This window comes from Juglans microcarpa x Juglans regia, chromosome 2S (genome assembly GCF_004785595.1).
Source record: "Juglans microcarpa x Juglans regia isolate MS1-56 chromosome 2S, Jm3101_v1.0, whole genome shotgun sequence".
NCBI classification, from domain to species: Eukaryota; Viridiplantae; Streptophyta; class Magnoliopsida; order Fagales; family Juglandaceae; genus Juglans; species Juglans microcarpa x Juglans regia.
Genome location: NC_054597.1, coordinates 4600658 through 4617240, shown reverse-complemented (window position 1 = coordinate 4617240; position 16583 = coordinate 4600658). Strand labels below are relative to the sequence as shown.

The window sequence follows — 16583 nt, the reverse complement described above, 5'->3', positions numbered from 1 at the left end:
TCCTTTGGTTAAATAAGGGTCTAGTAGCACTGTCCATTGATTAATTTATAAGATTGGCCAATAGATATATCATTCATGGCCAAATGACACTTTCCTATGCTGTGCCATAATCATAGTGAGTAGTGTTTGCCATTTTTATTATCTTATAATATGATATTAGATTATTAGAGACGATTTACTATATTTTGAGTCTATTATTTAATATCATATCAAGAGATATTAAGAAGAAAATAATAACTATTTTCTTATGTTTTATTTTATATTTATTTTTTATAATTTTTATAAATTTTGATATTATTACATAAATAACACGTATCGAAATAAATAACATGCGTCCAAATTGATCCGGACACCCTCGGTTGTAAAATTAAAAGAAAAAATAAAAAATAACACGTATCGAACACCGTTGATGTGGTTACGTTGCGCCTTCATCGATCATAAGACGACCACATACAAAAAAGGGTACTACAGCATACAAAATTACTAAAAACACAGACAAAAAGCCCACGCCCACTGTCATCGGGTTTTCTCCCTATCTGCTCTACTGCACAGTCTAGGGTTTTTAACTCATTGCCGCTGCAGATTGAGTGAACAATGACGACTGTGGTTCCGACTTCCGAGGAAGATCCTGCGCTCGCCGTTGTCCGATTCACTTCCGAGCTCGCGTGGGCCGACGCCGGCCCTGAGGTATCATCGACCTCTCTTCTTTCTTTCCCATACTTATAGCATACATATCCATGTGCATACGAATCTATATGTGTGTATCCCAAAGATTATGCATCTTGTGATTTATATTTGTCGGTGTTCCTCGGTTTTAGGCGATTTCAATGATTGAAGAATTTATTCATTTAGATTGAAGAAATTTGTGTACATCTTACTTCGCTTTGGGGTTGTGGAAGTTGTTTTTTTTTTCCTATACTGATTAATTCGATAATCATACATTTGGTTACCGAGAGGATGTGGAAGATAAAAGGAAATTGTGATTTAGAAAGACAAGGTTCTCGTATAATTTCACTAGGCTCGTATGGATTTGTGGCACGCCTGCGTTTTAATCTGTTTATGTCTGTTAAGATTGTTGCATGTTGGGAAAATTAGTGTTCTTAAAATGACACGTTTTCTATCAATAAAATTTTCATTTACCTATAAAAAGATGGCCTGTCTCGGTAATTGGTCAGGTTTCTGAGCCGCAAGTTACCAGACTTTGCTTCGAAGCCCAAGAACGCATGGTAATGAACAAATGGCTGGAGTTGGCTTCACTGATGCTCACTTCCGCTGACTTGATATTCTCAAAGGTGTCTGAGAAAGGTACAAGTGTTCTCTTTTCAATGATATATATTATTGCAAATGATGTTTTGGAAGTGTTTTGTTTCCGAAAAATAGTGTGAAGCACCATTGCTGATTTAGAGAGTAATATGTGCTGATGAGTTTGCTGTATATATCTTGATTTTCTGGAGCTTATTTTGAAAAACTTAATATATGTAATTAGGGAGAGTAAAATAGTGTTGATCAGTTTTTTTTTTTTTGTGGGCTATGCACAACTCAGTTGACAATTTTGCGTAGGCTTTATAAGATTGGTATGGAGTCCTCACCATTCAAAAAAGAAAAAAATCAGATTGGTATGAAGTCCTCAAATATATGGAAATGGAGCAAGATTATTTAATCAATAAATTTACAGGAAACACAGATATATTGCCTGCCAATTTGGTTATGTAATTATGTCATGGTCAGTTCCGGTTATTGATTTTAGGTACGTGTTAACGGTTGTAGGGGCTTATATTCATACAATTCCATGTCTATTAAAAATCGTATACTATATCTCACCATTAGAAAGTTTTAAAAATTGTTTATGTAAGAGAGAGTAAAGAATATAAATTGAACTTATTGCTGCTCCTTTTTTTTTTCTGAATTTATTTACTACTATTTAATCTTTTTTACCCTGATTACTAGCAAAATACTTTGGAGTCTTCAATAATGATCAAATTTGCGGAATTTTATTCTTTTGTTTTTGTTTTTTTTTTTTTTTTGGGGGGGGGGGGTATTAGGATTATATGCACCAGCTTCTGATTATTTATTAAAAAAAAAAAAAAAAAAAAAAAAAAAACACCAGCTTCTGATCACTTTACATTGGGATGGTGTGTCTCTTTGTAGTTTCTTGGATGAATTATTTTGAACAAGCCTGTCATGATTTTGAGGCAAGCCTTGTAGCACAGATAAGATGATTTACATTGAATGTTGTGAATTATGTGTTGGACAGTGTGATCTCATTCAAATTCATTATCTAACATTTAGTGAGTCTTAAGCTACCGACAATCTTACATTATCATTCATATTAACAAGAATTACTTTCTTTTGATTTCTTCCTCAGATCTCGAGTGCATCTTCACTGTTATCTGTAATCTCGTTACCAAGTCTGAAAGTTCAGATGAAGAGCTTGAGATGGCAAAACTTATATCTGGGAAAATTACTCAACAACCAAATGATAAACCTGCGTTGCGGTTAAAAATGTAATGACACATTATTACTATAATTGACTTGTAAGGTTTTGGAAGGCACGCTCTTATAGTTGTTCCTTTCTCCCTCTAGCTTGTTCAATTTATACAACCTACTGGAGAACCCATACAGCCAGTTCCATGTCTACATGAAGGCCCTAAATTTGGCATTCAATGGGAAAGTCGCTGAACACATTGTTCCTTCATTCAAAAAGATGGATGGCTTCCTCAAAGAGTGGAATATCGGGATATCAGATCAGCGAGAGCTCTTTCTTACCGTCTCTAATGTTTTGAAAGAAAATAAAAGGTATAGGGGAAGGGTTTCTCTCGCACAGAAGTGTAGTTTCTTTATATATGTCGGATGGGAATGAGTCTTGCCTTTCAAATTTACCACAATCCATTTTTAAAAAAATGGTTCTTACTTTCTAACTGTATCATCACCAATCTTTTTTCTTGATTAACTTTTGTGTTTCTCATAATTCCAGTTCGGCAAAGGACTCTTTCAAATTCCTGACAAAATACTTGGCAACTTTTTCTGGCGAAGATGCAAATACAATGAGTGAGGCCAAGGAGGAAGCTGTGCGTGCAATTGTGGAGTTTGTGAGGGCACCTGACATGTTTCAGGTATCTTACACTCTTAATGAACTCGCTTTATTATGAGATTAAATGTGCTGGTTACTGTTTTCATGTACTCTTTGTATTGTATGTTTATATGCTTCTATGTTCTCTTTGTATTGTATGTTTATATGCTTCATGAACATAGAATTGCATGGTTTATAAGTTTAGTTACCGGTATGAAAAGACTTTCTTCCTGGTAGACAAGTAATTTAATATAGTTATTTCAACTTTACCATGCTGCTTGGCCCTCTCTATTTCTGTCATATTTCAAGGAAAAGGGAAAATTTTGTTTGGTTTTGTTGTCAGTTTCACCAATGTGAAACATTTATTATTGTATAATTGAAAAAAACAGTTCAGTGTTTTTGTGCCGTGACCTCTCAAACAAATAGTGTTTATAACACTTTTGCAGTTTGTAGTAAATGTGTTCATTTTTTTCACACAATGCTTGGGTTTAATGGCTTATACTGTAGTGGGTGGTACATAGCTGTAGTAGCTAGTCGGGTATAAAACCTTCCTAGGGCTGTGGGTAGGGAGTGCCACCAACCCACTCCTAAGCTTCTCCCCCCCCTCTCCCTCCACCTTTTTTAAGAAAGTACTGTTTATTAAAAGCCTGGTGAGAATGCAGTCATGCCCAAAAAATAGCCAGCTTATTTTTTTTCAAGTAACTACCTTGATGCGCCAATATGAAAACATTACGTGAGTTAGTCATGTTACAAAAGGCCAAACTGGCCACAAGTACATTTAAAACGTTAATAGCCTCTAAAAAAAAAATTTCGAAATCCCAAAGGGTTGGCCCAAGTAGTGAAGGCCTTGGTCTTGGGGTATCCCTCCCTTTAAGGTCCAAGGTTGAATACCTCATGGGTGCAAACAATCCTTTGGGGCCACACTCCTTGGTGAGAAGCTAGCGATTTAACTAGTTCCGTGTAGGAAAACTTCTGAGGGTGTGGTGCACGGGACCGGGGTTTACCTGCAGGTCTGAAGAAGGAAAAGAAAAGAAAAGAAAAGAAAAAGGTTAATAGCCTCAAGTACTTTAAACATTTTAACTTGTCCAGCTTAACATAAACTCCCTACTTGTTTGGGCTTGGATGTTTTTTAAGTGTTACTGACACTTTTTTGAAAATGGAACCAAATGAAGAAATATTTGGCCTTCTGGTAGGTGGGTACCTAGGTTTTTCCTAGATCTTGGATTTTGATTTTTCAAGTTCTGGAATGGAGTTGGTCTGTATCATTTATTGTTTTTTATAACTTCTCGATGGAGAAAACAAGGTTTTTATGATATGCCTTTTTTGTGGGTGAATCTAACCAAAATTTGGTCTTGGTACAGTCACTGTTTGTATGTTTCTTGGTCATCACAGTAGTTTTTTCCCCTCTAAATGCATCAGCATATACATTTCTTTCATATTTTCTATCAAAGATTTTGATAGCTCATGGAATTGACTCTTTATTTTCAACGTTGCAGTGTGACTTGCTAGATATGCCTGCTGTAGGGCTGTTGGAGAAGGATGCTAAGAATGCATTGGTATATCAACTTCTCAAAATCTTTCTGACTCAGAGGTTGGATGCCTACTTGGATTTTCATGCTGCAAATTCTACTTTGCTCAAAAGCTGTGGTAAATTATCAGTACTCTGTAAATTTGATGATCTTAGCCTTATTAAACTTCACAGAACTTAAAATCTAGCCTGGAAAATGCTCCTTGCAATGGTTTAGGTCTTGTCCATGAAGATTGTATCATGAAGATGCGGTTAATGTCACTGGTGGATCTCGCCTCTGATGAATCTGGCCAGATTCCTTATTCTGTTATCAGAGATACACTCAGAGTAAATTTCTCTGACTTTTACTCTTTCTGGTTTAGCTTTTGCATCCTGGTTAACCATGTTCGCGTGCATTGCAGATTAATGATGATGAGGTGGAATTGTGGGTGGTTAAGGCAATAACTGTTAAGTTAATTGACTGCAAAATGGACCAGATGAATCAAGTTGTGCTTGTGAGGTGTGTTCACAGCTGTGTGTGTGTGTGTGTGTGATTGATTTGGCTTTGATTGTAGCAAGATCTGATTTCTGTACTCTGGCTAGTTGGCTGTGTTTCTTACTGAGTGAGTCTGATATGCAGCCGTTATACCGAGCGTGTGTTTGGGCAGCATCAGTGGGAAACACTTCAAACAAAGCTTGGAACATGGCGGGTAAAAATATCTCCCCCGGCTTTCTTTCAAATAGATTGCTCCCTGTTATTTAATTGCTATACAAGGGAAAGAAGTTTGCGTCTGCTGGTTTGCTGTTCTTTAGTAAATGTCAATTTGATGTCTGTTTAATAAAGAAAAATCATATTTATCTTGGAGAAATTGTGGGAAAATGATAGGTTCAATAACTTTATTTTATAAATGCATATGACAATTAATTGCATTACTTGTTTCTATTTCCAGGCTAATATTGCAAATGTTATCAGCACCATTCAAGCTAACAGGGTCGTTGAAGATAATTCACAGGGAGTGCAGGGCTTGATGATTGGATAGAAATCTTTTTCAATCAACTGTTTAAAAGATCTTTCAGATATGCTGAAGTGGTGGTGAATCATGAGCTCGTGGTTCCATTTTTTCCCCCAGTTTTGGAACCTAGACCAAAATTTGATGAGATTTTTCTTATGAGATGTCTGTTTCGTTCATTGTTGATTCAGGTCTATTAACAAACTTACCTACTGCGTTTGCTTTCTTCCTCTCCAAATCAACATGAAATATTTAAATCGGGATTTGTCTCGGAAAAGTGAAACACGCATTTTAGACCTGTGGGTACATTTAGAAATCAACGCTCAAACAGTGTATTATTCTGTTATCGCCTGATGTTCTTGTAGGACAGCAATGGCTACTAGTGGATGGGTTGATTTGTCTGGATCAAATGAGTTCTTTCAGTATTTTCTCGAGCCTTGATTGTGGCATATAATTTATATGCTAACAATAGAAGTTTCTTAATTTTTAATTTGTGGCGGTGCCTCAATAATGATACTACATTTCAAAGCAGGCTTTTTGCATTTTTCTTTCATAACAAGACAACAATCAATATCTATGGAGCTCCAAAGATAAGTTCAATCACACCCACCGTTGGCATGTGTACCGAGTTAAAAGTTTAGGAAGAGAGAGTGACAATGGGATGAAAAGGAATTCATCCAAGAAAATAAGATCATGTACCAAGCATGCTTATTGGGTGATCTGACAATTTATTTATTCCTATCATAATGTTCCTATACATCTTATAAAGATTTTAAGTAGGGAAACGTCTTCATGATCATCCAACATGATCTAACCATTAACGATGTAGAAGAAGTCAGATGGGTATTTCAATTAACTAACCTCACTTATTAACAAGTATATATGTTAACCGACTGGAGTTTTATCAAGTATTTTGGACTACAGTGCAGTCCTTGGGGCTTGTAATTGTCTCCTCACTAAAGCTGTGTAAATCCGATCCTGGCTGAGCAGCTCTTCGTGGGTACCGCTTTCTGCAATCTGGCCATCTGATATAACTGCAACACTGTCAGCACTTTGGACAGTTGAAAGCCTGTGTGCTATTACCAGAACGGTCCTGCCCCTCATCAGAGAATCCATTGCATCCTACACATAGCATGAGAAGTGGTAAACTCTTGCGTCTGATAAATGAATGTGAGAAAATTTCTCTAATTATTGGTAAGATGAAACCAGGAACAACTTGTATCTGTGTTTTGTTTTCTACTAATTTTCTCTCGCGGGAAACAAAAAGTGGTTAGCTATCTATAATTGCTCTCTTCAAGCAGCTCTAAATATAGAGAAATGAAAGGTCTGTGGAAAGGATCAATGTTGAATATACAACTTCTGGCATTATTTGGAATGAATTGAATTCTCACTCTAATCATTCTTGCTGCATGTCATTTCTAGAGGCGGTTCTGTCCATCAGCGTATTTTATGGAATCTAACGGTACCAATAAGTTGCTTATGAAATGCAACAATTATAAGCCACTTGTGGAGACGGAGCGTTGAATAAGTTGGCCGCATGAGGACACATAACTTTAGTAATTCATGGATTTGGAAAGTACCAGCTTTGTAGTGCATCTAAGCTGTGATGTAAACCAAAGTTTCTGCCTCAACTGTCACATTCCTCTCAATTTTAAAAGGGTCCTATTTCTTTTCATCCCACCTAGATATCCTCCAGTTTCTCCCTGCCCAACTATTTATCATTGTCGCTGTTCTTATTCGTGCTAATAGATAATAAAACCATCTAATTTGTGTGGTGATTGAACACACTGGAGCTGCTCAACATTCTTCTGTGAATGCTTTTCACTCTCTGTTGCCCCATTTTGGCATTCTCTAGGTTACCCAAAGCTTATCCTTCCCCGCTCCCCCGCCCCCCCCCCCCTTCCAAAAAAAAATATATATATATATATATATATATATATATCTGGCATTCTCACCTGAACAAGGTATTCACTCTCAGCATCCAAAGCACTAGTGGCTTCATCCAGCAGCAGAACTCTTGGGTTCATTAATAATGCTCTCGCAATTGCAACTCTTTGTTTCTGACCACCTGACAGCCTTACTCCACGTTCTCCAACGACAGTTTGATACTTTTCCGGAAACTTTTCTATGAATTCATGGGCATTAGCCATTTTCTGTAATATTTATCATTTTATCAGATATAAAAGGGAGAAAATAAAATTTAAGTATGTCCAGTTGTCCAAAAGAAAGGAGAAAAGATTAAACTCACAGCTACACTTTCTATATCAGTACAGCTTGTGCTTCCATTGAACCCGTAGGCAATGTTTTCTTCAATAGAACAATTAAAAAGAACAGGCTCCTGGCTTACGATACTGATCTGTAAATTGACAAAACACAGAAAATGAGAGTGTCAAAGAAACATTGTAAGACACAATAAGTGAAAAGAGCATAATTAATGGAAGATACAACACAAAATCTTTGTAGGGTAACAGAGGAGCAAATATGCTATTAAATTCTACTAATTGCATGCAAGGACAGAAAATAGAACTAAAATCACCTTTCGATGAAGATACTCGTGTGATATTTCCACTAGTGGAACCCCATTAAGCAAAATCTTTCCCTTGAGAGGGTCGTAGAACCTCTCAATTAAGTTTGCTATTGTGGTCTGCAATAGAAAATTAATTAATTCTTAGGTTCAGAAAATGTCTAATTTGCTTCCTCATTTGACACGAAGGCAAAAATGATGCAAGAGATAAAAATGAAAATGAAAAGCAAAATATAATAATATTACCTTCCCACCACCACTTGGCCCAACAAGAGCAACTTTTGAACTAGGCCTCAGTCTTAAAGTTATACCCTGCACTCAAATCAGTTGTTGCAGAAAGAATCACAAGGTCAGCATCGTTAGAAGTCCTGCATGCTTAGTATTCCAATGTCAACACAAAGAAAATCATAAAACCACACGCTATTCTAAGCATGTTCTTACATTGGGTAAGGTGGCAGAGAAATAAGAAGATAAAAAAAAATTTGGATTCATTCAGTAATTCAAAATAAGAGAGAACTTCAGGACAACAAAGCGTCTTAACCCTAAAGCCTAAAAGGGTTAGACCAATAGAGCCAATTCCAATGTCAAAGTATACATTTAAATTGACAGCAATCATAGCATTGATGCAAGTCATATTCAAAGTTCACAACGTAATCCGATCAAAGAAAAATATTACCTTGAGTATCATATGGCTTGGGCGAGAAGGGTAAGCAAACCAGACATCATCTAATTCCACATCTCCATCAGGATTTCTGCAATCAATGCCACAAAATTATTGAGAAGAATAGAACTTAAATCTCAATTAGAGGATGAACACAAGAGGTGTTGTAATTTAACTGACCCAATAGGGCACTGATCTCCTGGTTTGGGCATGGCTGATACACGATCCAGGAGCTGAAAAACTCTCCTGCTTGCTCCTGCAGCTTTCATCGCTGTGGTATATAATCCCGATAAAGCCGATACTGAGGACCCAACTGCGGGAACAAATTTAGCCATGTAATAAATATATAGCAGCTATATAGAGAATTGATTGAAAAAAAAACAGAGAAGAGGCAGTTAAAAGCAACAAGCAATAATATTAACAACATGCTAGCTTTGGCTTTAGAAGACTGATTTGACATGAACACAAATAATCGGATAAGCTGATTAAAACAAATTCGAAGCAGAACAATAGCAGAAATCACGTAACTGACAACACTTATCAAATAAAATAGCCTCTTAAGAGGCTTGCATTTTAAAAATGTTCCCCACCTTCAATAATCCTGAATAGGGTACCTAGGCATTTTGAATGCCCACAATATTCTTTTACCATATCAGATCTAGAATTTTGGCCATGGCTCTTAGAAATTTTGAAAGTTTCTTATGATCTTTTCTAAGATGAAAACTGAAGTTGAACAGGATTTGTCCCTTGAGATACAATTTAGCAGGTTAAGGACAATGAAGGGAAGTACCTGTAAGGCTGTAAAGAATGAAGGATGTAAGAGAGCCTGCAGTCATAAAGCCTGTTATTGTCAAGTAAGCTCCATAAACCACCACTACAATGACAGATAATGTGGATGCCGCATTTAGTCCTCCAGAAAATAGACCAACTACTCTCTGTAGCAGAAAAAGCAAACTTTAAACACCCAGAAATTTTGCCCAACATATGTGCAGTCACAGCTTCCAAACATGTGTGTGTGTTTGTGTGTGAGAGAGAGAGAGAGAGAGAGAGAGAGCTGAGGCATAGATTAGTCAAGAAACTCACAGCTTGTCTGAGACCAAGCTTCAATGTATCATCAACCTTTTCTGAGTACTTTGAAATCGTGTAAGCTTCTTGAGCAAATGATCTGACCGTTCGAACGGCCCCAAAAGATTCCTAAGAGACAATATTTCTCATGAAAATATCACTTTTAAATAAAAAATTTGGCCAAAAATTTCCTAAGAATGACTTACCTGGCTGTTCTACTTATCTAGAACCACTTAACAGCAGCAGATGGATATACGATGACAGAAGCACAATCAAATCTTCTTTGACAAATCCATTACCTCAGTTATTCTAATGGGGATACTAATTCTTCCCAATTGCATGGATGGATTTTATTTCTCTAAAAGCAGCTCTTCCATTTTTTCTTGCTACGGTCTTCCCTTAATAGAACTCTTTGAAGCTCAGTTTGATGCTTTTCACATAATCAAATCTTTAATTTTTTCTTTCCCATATCTAAGCAAGTTTTTAAATATCCTTTTCCCCATCTTTTGTACCACCCTTACCATACCACCCTTACCATACAATTCGCCATAACTTGAACCTCTCAAATTACCTTCTAGACTTCCTTTTTATTCCACTTTGACTTAAAATATTAAATAAGCAAAAAATCATACCACATGGTTTCCAGTAGTATGCAATGAGCAATTAAAAAATAATTAAATAGCCTATAAAATGTAATATTTTGCTTAGCTTACACACCTCTGCAATTGAGGCAGCCACTGCAGCTGCAGCTTGAGTTGCATGTGAAAGTTCGCGAAGATAGCGCCCAAATTTCCGAACAGCAACCGAAATGACTGGCACTACGGCCAAAGCCAACACTAAGCAGAAAAAAATCCAATAAGAAGCATAGATACTAGACTAGCAAGCATTGGTGCAAGTAAACTAAACAATTACATGTTAACTTCCATGAAGACGAGAACATGAAGGCAATGCCAATTAACGCAGTTGTCAAATTTCGGAGTGCCTCAGAAAGATTGGTAGTTGCAGCATTCTTTATGATCTGTGTGTCTTCAGATAGCCTGCTTAGGAGTTCTCCCGTTCGAGTGACATCAAAGAATGCTATTTCCTGTAGCACAATGTAGGATCAACCATGTCAAAGGCCATTCAGCCCTTCTTCCTTACCATGGCAAGTCTTTGTGAAATAACTCCGATGAGAAGAAAGAAGGCATTAAGATGACCATCCTGGCCCATCAATACTAGTAAGATAACAACAGGCTTTCATTTATTAACAAAAAAAAAAAAAAAAAAAAGTGACAACAGGGTTCATTAATATTTTCTAAAATTGAATTTCATTGTTTATAATATGGCTCAACCCGGCACATTTGGAACTCACACTAAAGAAGTTATTCACAGTAGAGTAATTTGGGAACTAATGGTTCTAACCTGATGGACAAGGTGACTGAATAAGTCTTTTCTCAAACGAGCTACTACCCTTTCACTGGCAGAAGAAAACAACCATGCTCGAAGTGCTGTGCACAGAGAACTAAAAAGAAGCATCATCAATTAACAACAAACGGCACAAAGCTAATATATGCTTCGAAATATGATAAAAAAGGATGAAAATCTACCAACACATGCAAAAAGGTTTAGCTTCACGTTTAAATTTAGATGGTTCTAACTGAACAAGTGCACTATATCATCCTTCTCATGAGGTCACATAACCAATTAAAGCAATGTTTAATAATATCCACCCTTTTGCATGAAGCATGTTATTTTTAGGAAATAGATTTGATAGACATCTAGTAGAATAAATGGTTTGTTGTATTATATTGTGTGTTAAGCTTTTACTTATAGTGAAGCAAGCTGTGAAGTTTTAAAGTATACCATCAGTTTGATAGAAGTAAGAATTATTGCTTTTCTCATTTCTAGTTGGAAGAAATTTAAAGTTCTAGCCAACAAGTGAAAGGCATTCTCACATCGTGAAACTTACAGTTTTACCTAGCCAAGGAGAAAAAAGATGGAAACTATAGAGATCTTATTTCTACTGTGTTGCCCAAAGCATGCTTCAGTTTATTGGACACTGTACATAAGGACTTTCGCAAATCTGTCCTGCATATGTAAACCAGTACTGGAAATTTCGATGAAAAGTGAATAAAAAGACATTGTTGGTCCTATTGGATTTTTATGTTTTTCATTTCTATACTTTCACAGTGGTTTATTTAATCATATAGGTTTCCTTGTCAATTGCACCCTAATTAGATCTTCTTTTGGTAGTTTTTGTGATGTCGATTCAATTGGTCTTTTCCCCTAACTAGTCAACCACACACACACCCTGTATTCTTCAATGTCTAGAGATGATTGACTGCAGCCAGCATTCCTTCAAATTACTGCCACTAGAAACAATATTTTATTCTATTTGTAAATTTGATAGAGTATATCATACCCAATGACAACTATGAGCACAATATACAATATGGTGTCCTTTATCGCATCCAGAGCTTCCGACTGCTGTTCAGGAGTTCTGATTTCCCTTGATACAATGTCTATTATTATACCACCATACTTTGGCTGCACAACAATAATCATGATACATCTTTAGAAAGGCAAAGAACTCAAAGAACAAACCAAGTTACATGCTAACATTTACTTTCAAAACTTTTGATCTGTATTGTGACCCTATGTGGACTCATCTCTTTCAGCATATCAGAAAACCAGAGTCAGAGAAAAATCTTTCGCTAGGACATGCAACTACCCGCTTGCTTGCAAAAGGAATAACCAATGGGGAACAGCAAGATATTCATCATTCAGCATGTTTAAAACAAGCTAGCTCACATAGGAAGTAATGTTGTTGAAAACACTATGTCAGTAGTGAAGAACTAGAGCAGTCCCAGGAAAGAAGCAAGATCCCCCAAACTGCATCAACGAAAAACATTCAGACAGAGAGGTCCATGCAAATGACTACGGTTTGCCAAAGTTAACTATGTCCATAGAAACACATTGTTGTCTAGGCTCCTTGGTGCTCATCTTTCAAACACCAGTGAAGATCAAAGGAGGCTTCAATATCTAATTAGAGCACATCCACCTTAGTTTATGGAGAGAGCTTCAATATCTAATTAGAGCACATCCACCATAGTTTATGGAGAGAATCTCCATGCTTGTTAACTTCACCAACTTTGCTTCTGTATTGGTATCTGTCATATTATTTTCACTAAAATTATATGGTAGGATTGCTGACTAAGTTTTAACATACTAATTGGAGAAAATCCAAGAGAAAGGCAGATTTTAGGGAACTTTGGCTTGAGTAGAAAGCAGAAATTGAGCTCGCAGACATCAAATGACCTTGGAGTTGTAGTTTTCGTTGTAATTTTCAATATGTCAGAAGAGCATAAGAAAGATGGATGAAAAAGAATATTGGAGGAATCTCTTCAAAGATGATATCCAATTCCTATGTGAAAACAGAAAGAAAACGATTTTGGCTAGAAAGCTTCTTCTGGATGGAGTAGTATAATGTTAGATACACTGACGACAATGATACACCAAATGTTATTTTATACAGTCAGATCAATAGCAAAACTTTTTTCAATTAGAATTTGTATATAATCTATAGTTTTGTCCTCATAAAAAACTCCATTTTACTTAAACCTCCAACTTATGCGGTATATAGAGATAAAGTTCCAATTTTACGCATTGGTCAATGACAGCAAGGCAGGAATAATCCTTAGAGGTATTTGGCAGTTAAATTAACAATCTGTTCACTATATCGGTGTTAGATTCCAATTAAGGCAATAACATAAAAACAAGAGAAAGAGCATGGACACCCATGGGTAAATCAACATACAAGCAGAATATTTGATGTGGATGCCAACAATAGTGCAATGGTGGCAACAACTAGCTTCCTGCATCAGGTTTTGCCTGTCAAAACAGAAGGATCTAAAAAATTTAAAATACTTCTGCATCACCACTACGTTATCAGAAGACATTGCAAATTTCCCAATTACCAGTGACAATACTCTACAAAATCCAACATTCGCTGCCTGCATTTGCCAAAACACAATAACTTTCTTGTGAAAAAAGGCTTTAAATCAGATATAAATAGGATTGTGGGGCTGAAAAATATGAGTAGCCATCACCTCTACTGCATCCCCATGCTCAAGGTCTGTCAAAAGTCCATCTGTGGATTGGTCTTCATTTGCCTTCTTCTTTTCCTACATGATTTTTTTTTAAGAAAAAAAATAACTTTCCCTTTCTTCCGGACCAATTGAAAAGGAACTTAATAGTCATCTTCCAATTAAAGATCTATCATCGTCCTTCTCAAAATAAAGTGCATATGCTATCAAGGCCATCCGAGAAAAGGTAAGGTAAACACGCACACACAAATATGGAACTGAAAACTGAAAAGGTACCGCATTTTTCATGAAACGGCAATTGAGAAAACCGGAAACCCTACATAACTAAACCTAACAAAACGATATGAGCATAGTAGATATCAATCACATCCAAACCCAAATAGCGGGAGACACCAAATTGAACATTACGTATATTTTCAGTCCATTGGCCAAAAAATGACGGGGAAGAGAAATACCCACAAGAAAAGAAAAGAAAAAAAGCGTATATAAATACACTAGCCAAAACTCAAGGGATTTAACATATGATGAAGGGGGAAAAAAGGAGTGTCGTCACTAAATTCGGCTATCGAATGTAAACAAGTTATTGATATGGGCATGGTAGAACAAATTCAACAAAATGATCCTCAAACATACGGCTCCTAAGAGAATTAGAAAATAGAAACGACAGAAAGAAAGAAAGTTTAAAGTCAGAAGGAAGAAAACAAACCTCCTTATTCAAAAGAGAGGCTCTTTCACTTCCGGGGGAATCCAATTGCCGCTTCCTGCCCATCAGAGGAAACTCTGTAATGCAGGAAATGGAGGTGGGTTAGATAGTCGTTGGCAGCGAATGCGTCAAAACTCGGAGCCTAGGACGGACATCATCATAAGCTGTCTTATTTAACCTCTCCAGCTCAGAACCGGGAAGTATTACCCAATGTTTTTGGAGAACTGCACCGTCCCGATTACTTCAACTGCTACCAAACTCTCAAAGTTGACTTTTTATAATGCACGCATATATCCATGCATTTTTCTAGCTTTTCGTGTGGTTTAGTTTGATAAATGAAGGGGTGTTAGTATTGGATGGTATAAGTTTGATAAATGAAGCATATAAATCATACCTAATCCAACAGTTTAATCAAACTCCTCAAATATTTTACTCCTAATCCTTTTAGGTTTATGGGTTGGTAAGTTGTATTGAAATTTTCACTTCTAAACGTAGTTTATTAAATTTCAACGTATGAGCTGAGTTCAAATTGTATTTGAATTAATCTTAACTCGATTCATTTAATTGATTAGGTTTGAATAGTAAATTGAGATGAGATGAATTGAGATAAAAGTTAAAAATTGAATAAAATATTATTAAAATATTTTTGTTTAATATTATTATCGTTTTAAAATTTGAAAAAATTGAATTGTTTATTGTATTTTATGTAAAAATTTATAAAAATTGTAATGATGAGATAGAGATGAATTAAAAGAGTTTCTCAATCCAAACCAAGCCATTCGGATCATATCTTTGAATCATAATCTCATAATGAATTTTAAGAATGGTGTAAAAAGTTATCACTCTTGAATTAATCAATTGATGGGATGATATGTATAGCCTATATTGCATCATGATTGCACCAGCGTTCATATTCAAAGATGCACCCCGTGAACTCGCATGTTGAATTTTTTTGTCTTAAATTATGGAAGATGAAGAGTTTACTCATGGAAGGAAACACCACTTCCATTTTGTACTATCCTATCGAAAAGGATCCAACACATTTAGGCTATGTTTGGATAGTAAAAATATTTAATCTCATATCATATCATCATTATAATTTTTTTTAAATTTTTACATAAAATATAATAAACAATTCAACTTTTTCAAATCTCAAATTAATAATAATATTTTATTCAATTTTTAATTTTCATTTCATTTCAACTCATCTCAACTCACTATTTAAACCATACTTTATAATAATCGCTTATAAAATTTGAATCCAAATAGTTAATGTAAGACTTGTTATCCGCGAGACATCATCATATCCGCGAGACATCATCGTATCCTTCAACTCAATACAAGACTTGGTGAACAAGCCAAATATAATTTATAAGTAATCCGCCATATCGAATATAAGACAAAATGAGACAATGTCGTTCGTCAAATATCACCTTCAACAATATATAGAATCTCTTAAATTATACGTATGACATCTGTATCTGAGAAAATTCGATAAAAACATTCACGAGTAATTTAGTAAAAAATATTATTTATCATCTTTTTTATTTTCATCATTTTAACATTTTTTAATATAATTAGAAGAGAGCGTCAAGAATGAATTGACCAAGTCTTTTTAAGAATAATGTTACATACAATCGTAAAATGGGTAATTGTCGTTTAATCGTTTTGAAAAGAATAGGTCTGTTATTAAAAAAATAATTTTTTTCAAATAAATCCTATATTTATTTAATTTTTTAAAAAAAATTACGCGAAAATCATAAAAATAAATATATAAATAATCTCAAACAATTAATCTTATCTTTACATATAAATAAAAATATTAATATGTGTACTAACTTATTACTTTAATTATTGGGGCTTATTAATTTATTGCAAATTAAGCAGCTGGACATGAATACGGACTGGGCAAAGATCGAAAGGGTCGGCAAGAATATATTTGTGCGATGATATATATC

At 35.5% G+C, this 16583-nt stretch overlaps 2 protein-coding genes across 2 annotated transcripts; one reads left to right on the top strand and one right to left on the bottom strand.

Annotated features, from left to right (window-relative positions):
* Window positions 1-471: 471 nt before the first annotated feature.
* LOC121252241 (eukaryotic translation initiation factor 3 subunit M-like) lies at window positions 472-6012 on the top strand. The gene is made up of 10 exons (XM_041151786.1): window positions 472-687; window positions 1176-1305; window positions 2366-2504; window positions 2584-2796; window positions 2975-3113; window positions 4567-4717; window positions 4816-4925; window positions 5000-5097; window positions 5218-5287; window positions 5528-6012. Exons 1-10 carry the CDS (start codon window positions 595-597, stop codon window positions 5615-5617), a joined length of 1233 nt encoding a protein of 410 aa, XP_041007720.1. The 5' UTR covers window positions 472-594; the 3' UTR covers window positions 5618-6012.
* A 286-nt stretch (window positions 6013-6298) lies between these two features.
* On the bottom strand, window positions 6299-14881 carry LOC121252182 (ABC transporter B family member 27-like). The gene is given in 18 exon segments (XM_041151692.1): window positions 6299-6709; window positions 7543-7740; window positions 7836-7943; window positions 8124-8231; window positions 8358-8423; window positions 8788-8863; window positions 8953-9085; window positions 9563-9707; window positions 9856-9966; window positions 10555-10673; window positions 10750-10921; window positions 11239-11338; window positions 12239-12363; window positions 13634-13689; window positions 13692-13707; window positions 13794-13829; window positions 13926-14000; window positions 14629-14881. Coding segments are annotated over 18 exon segments (1911 nt in total). The 5' UTR covers window positions 14692-14881; the 3' UTR covers window positions 6299-6505.
* Between the last annotated feature and the right edge of the window lie 1702 nt (window positions 14882-16583).

Excerpts from the sequence above, each read along its gene's own strand:
- LOC121252241 (XM_041151786.1), top strand. The coding sequence starts at position 595 with ATGACGACTGTGGTTCCGACTTCCGAGGAAGATCCTGCGCTCGCCGTT. Across the intron at positions 1,306-2,365 it reads CTCAAAGGTGTCTGAGAAAG|ATCTCGAGTGCATCTTCACT; the intron begins GTACAAGTGTTC and ends TTTCTTCCTCAG. Across the intron at positions 4,718-4,815 it reads TACTTTGCTCAAAAGCTGTG|GTCTTGTCCATGAAGATTGT; the intron begins GTAAATTATCAG and ends GCAATGGTTTAG.